This window comes from Aegilops tauschii, chromosome 4, assembly GCF_002575655.3.
Source record: "Aegilops tauschii subsp. strangulata cultivar AL8/78 chromosome 4, Aet v6.0, whole genome shotgun sequence".
Taxonomy (NCBI): Eukaryota; Viridiplantae; Streptophyta; class Magnoliopsida; order Poales; family Poaceae; genus Aegilops; species Aegilops tauschii.
In genome coordinates, this window is record NC_053038.3 from 505288311 (window position 1) to 505292116 (window position 3806).

Consider the following 3806-nt stretch of genomic DNA (forward strand, 5'->3'; position numbering starts at 1 on the left):
CATTTTACCACTTTGAACATCCAATCCATATGAGGCAAATACAGACCCTCAGGCCACCGCCGAGAAGATGCGTGCCAGCGAATTATAGCAAGAGAAATAATAACAGTGTCCCTAAAAAGACAAATAATAACAGTGTACATATGATCCATCATACACATGCCCATGCTGATAATAAATGGGACACGTCACAAGGGAACCTTACATTACCCTCATATCATTGCAGCCTTAAGTGAGCTCTTCTAGTACGCGCATGAAACCCAATTCCCATTACCAGCTAGCTAGGGTTCTTGGGATAAAAGATAAAACCCGTATCCCTTGCTACTGTTCCCTAGCATAACTGGCCACTCTGCCAACCGAATTACACTGTGCACATACCAGATATGCTAAATACTCCCACTGTTCCGAAATATAAGTCTTTTTAGAGATTTTAAATGGACTACTACATACGGATGTATATAGACACATTTTAGAGTGTAGATTTATTCATTTTGCTCCGTATGTAGTCATCTATTGAAATCTCTAGAAAGACCTATATTTAGGAACAGAGGGAGTACTTAATGGCTGTCTTCAACTAATTCCTTTTGCTCTTGGTGACCATATTCCTCGTGTCATGGCGTCGTATATATGCATTCCGACTGATAGCTAGCTGTTGAGAATGGATGGACAATTAATTGGCCAGGGACGTGCGTGCCCCCCGCAGCGCGCGTATATAAGCACCACCATGCATCTCCATGCTCAGCACGTACGATTTACTGCTAGCCATCTCCCGTGCGTCCCAGTCTTGCATTTGCACCACGTTCTGCATGCACGCATGTCTAGTGGTGCACTGCTCTCCGCCATGGACATGGGCATGGGCATGGGCATGGATTGGCTCTTCGTCTTGCAGCTTCTCATGTCGGCCGTCTGCCTCCTCGTGCTACTGCTTCGTTATCGCGCCGTGAAACCCGAGAAAACGCGACGCCGGCGCTACCCGGGGCTCACCCAGTGGCCGATCGTCGGCGTCATCCCGGCCATCGTCTCCAACATCCACCGGATCTTCGAGGGCGTCACCGGCATGCTGGCCCTCTCCGGCCTCAACTACCAGTGCCGCTTCTGGTTCGCCGGCTTCCGCTACTTCATCACCTGCGACCCGGCCAACGTCCGCCACATCTTCACCTCCAACTTCGAGAACTACCCCAAGGGCGACGTGTTCGCGCAGATGTTCGACATCCTCGGCGGCGGCATCTTCAACTCCGACGGCGAGCGCTGGCGGAGCCAGAGGACTAAAGCCCAGATGCTCATGACCACCCCGCGGTATCGCGCCTTCGTGGCGCAGTCCAGCCTCGACAAGGTGGAGCAGAGCGTGCTCCCGTTCCTCGCCCACGCCGCCGACTCCGACACGACGTGCGACCTGCAGGACGTGTTCACGCGCTGGTCCTTCGACACGACCTGCAACCTCGTCTTCGGCGTCGACCCCGGGTGCCTGGCCATCGGCCTGCCTGACGTGCCGTTCGCGCGCGCCATGGACGACGTGCTGCGCACCGTCTTCGTCCGGCACATCATGCCGGTGACGTGCTGGAAGGTGATGCGCAGGCTGGACGTCGGGCATGAGAGGAAGAACGCCGCCGCGCGCCGCACGGCCGACGAATTCGTGGCGGCCACCATTGCTAGCCGCAGAGCCGCCTACAACAAGCAGGGCGCGGACAAGTCGGCGGCCGACCTGCTGTCCTCCTTCATCTGCGACGAGGAGATCGCGGGCGACCCGGATGCGGACGTGTACATCCGGGACATGACGATGAACCTCCTGGTCGCCGGCCGCGACGCCACCAGCTCCGCCCTCTCGTGGTTCTCCTACCTCATCGCCACGAACCCGCGGGTAGAGAAAAAGCTCCTGGAGGAGCTGGCCCCCATAGCTGCCCGCAGACCCGTCGGACCCGACGGCATGGTGGCCTTCGAGGCGGGGGAGCTGAAGAACCTGCTGTACCTGCACGCGGCGGTGTGCGAGTGCCTCCGCCTCTACCCGTCGCTGCCGGTGGAGACGAAGGCTGTGGCCGCCCACGACGTGCTGCCGAGCGGGCACGAGGTGAGGCCCGGGGACAAGATCCTGGTGTTCAACTACTCCATGGGGAGGATGAAGCGGGTGTGGGGCGCCGACTGCCGGGAGTTCCGGCCGGAGCGGTGGATCTCCGAGGACGGGAAGCTGCGGTACGTGCCGTCCAACAAGTTCGTGGCCTTCAACTCGGGCCCCAGGACGTGCCTCGGGAAGGAGATGGTGCTGGTGCAGATGAAGGTGACGGTGGCGGCCGTGGCGTGGAACTTCGCCGTGGAGGTGGTGCCCGGGCACGTCGTGGAGCCCAAGCTCTCCATCATACTCCACATGAAGAACGGCCTCCTCGTCAGGGTCAAGAGAAGATCGGGTAATCCAGCCATGATCGGCAAGCAGTAACGTATGCGTACTTGTACCGTTGCATGCATGCACGTACTGATGTAAGTGTCTATATTCCTTCATTTTTATTCGGCATATGTGTGTTGTCTCTTGTCTGTGTGTGTGCAGGTGTCCAGTAATATAAGTACACTGTAAATCATGGTGGGTATACATATGTATCCTACTCATTAATTGTATGTATCATCAACTAGTTGATTGATTCGAAGACATATTTGTACCGAAACTTATCGGTGGATCGATCGGGCAGGGCTGGCATGCATAGTGCAGAGGCTTTGGTTTCCAAAAATCTCAGCTAACAAGACTGTATAAGTAGGGACAATGCCGGCATGGTTGGTTGCTTGCGAATCTTTGGTTTGCATGCGTGACAGTGTTTTAATTCAATGGCATTCAATTCCATTCCTTGATTCATCATGCTGTCATGCATGATCGAATTATGCTATGCATGCCATGTTCGTTCATTCTGTGTGTTTGTACGTGCAACGGGAGCTTATTGATTGAGCTGCCGCCGTGCCCATCATCACCGACTGCTCGATCGCTTTCGCATCTAGTCTTGTATCATGCAGGAATACCACAGTTAGTGTCACGACGACGTACATCCCCTTCATCTTGTTAATGGATGGACGGACACGGCTTCCCTGAATCTATACTCCTCCATGCACGCCACCAGTATGGAGAAACCACATTCTTAATTAGTGGTATTTTCACAGAAATACAGATTTGAAAACTACCGGGCAGTTATGCACTCCCTCTTGTAAACTAATATAAGATCGTTTAATCACTACTTTAGCACTTTAGCTATATACAAGTCGCCTGAAATTTAAATTTGGGTTAGTCACTTTTTCTCTTTGTATCTAGTCGGTCCTTTCACCTTTGGTATTTGTTAGTCGACTGACTAAAATTTAGGTTTGTTAATTCTTTTTGAGATAAGTATATTTTTCGTCCTCGAACTCTTCCGAAAGTTTAGAAGTCGTCTCTCAACTACAAAACAGATAGTTTTCGTCCCTCAACTATCGAAACCGGATAGTTTTCGTCCCTCGGGGCGCTTCGGGCGGTTTTAGTACGCAGCGAATAGTAAAATCGAAAAAATAAGAAATTTTACAGCATCGAAGATACTCTGGTGCGCAAGACCCGTGCAAAATTTCGTGGTGTTTCGACATTCGAGCAGCTCGTGACAAACAAAAAACTGTAAATATGTACATCGGTGAACAATAAATTCAAAAAAATAGCAAAAAAAAATATTGAACTTTTTGGTATCAAAGATGCTCAGGTACATAAGACGCGTGCAAAATTTCATGATCAAATGACATACGAGGAGCTCTCGCCAAAAAAACAAAATAACGCACTTTTTCAAAAAGATAAATTTGAGCCAAATTTTGTTTTT

General features: G+C 51.5%; 1 protein-coding gene across 1 annotated transcript; it reads left to right on the plus strand.

The window, feature by feature from the left end:
* Positions 1-665: 665 nt before the first annotated feature.
* On the plus strand, positions 666-2648 carry LOC109755426 (noroxomaritidine synthase). The gene has a single exon (XM_020314338.4). It carries the CDS (start codon positions 722-724, stop codon positions 2423-2425), a length of 1704 nt encoding a protein of 567 aa, XP_020169927.2. The 5' UTR covers positions 666-721; the 3' UTR covers positions 2426-2648.
* The last annotated feature ends 1158 nt before the right edge of the window (positions 2649-3806 follow it).

Excerpts from the sequence above, each read along its gene's own strand:
- LOC109755426 (XM_020314338.4), top strand. The coding sequence starts at position 722 with ATGCATCTCCATGCTCAGCACGTACGATTTACTGCTAGCCATCTCCCG.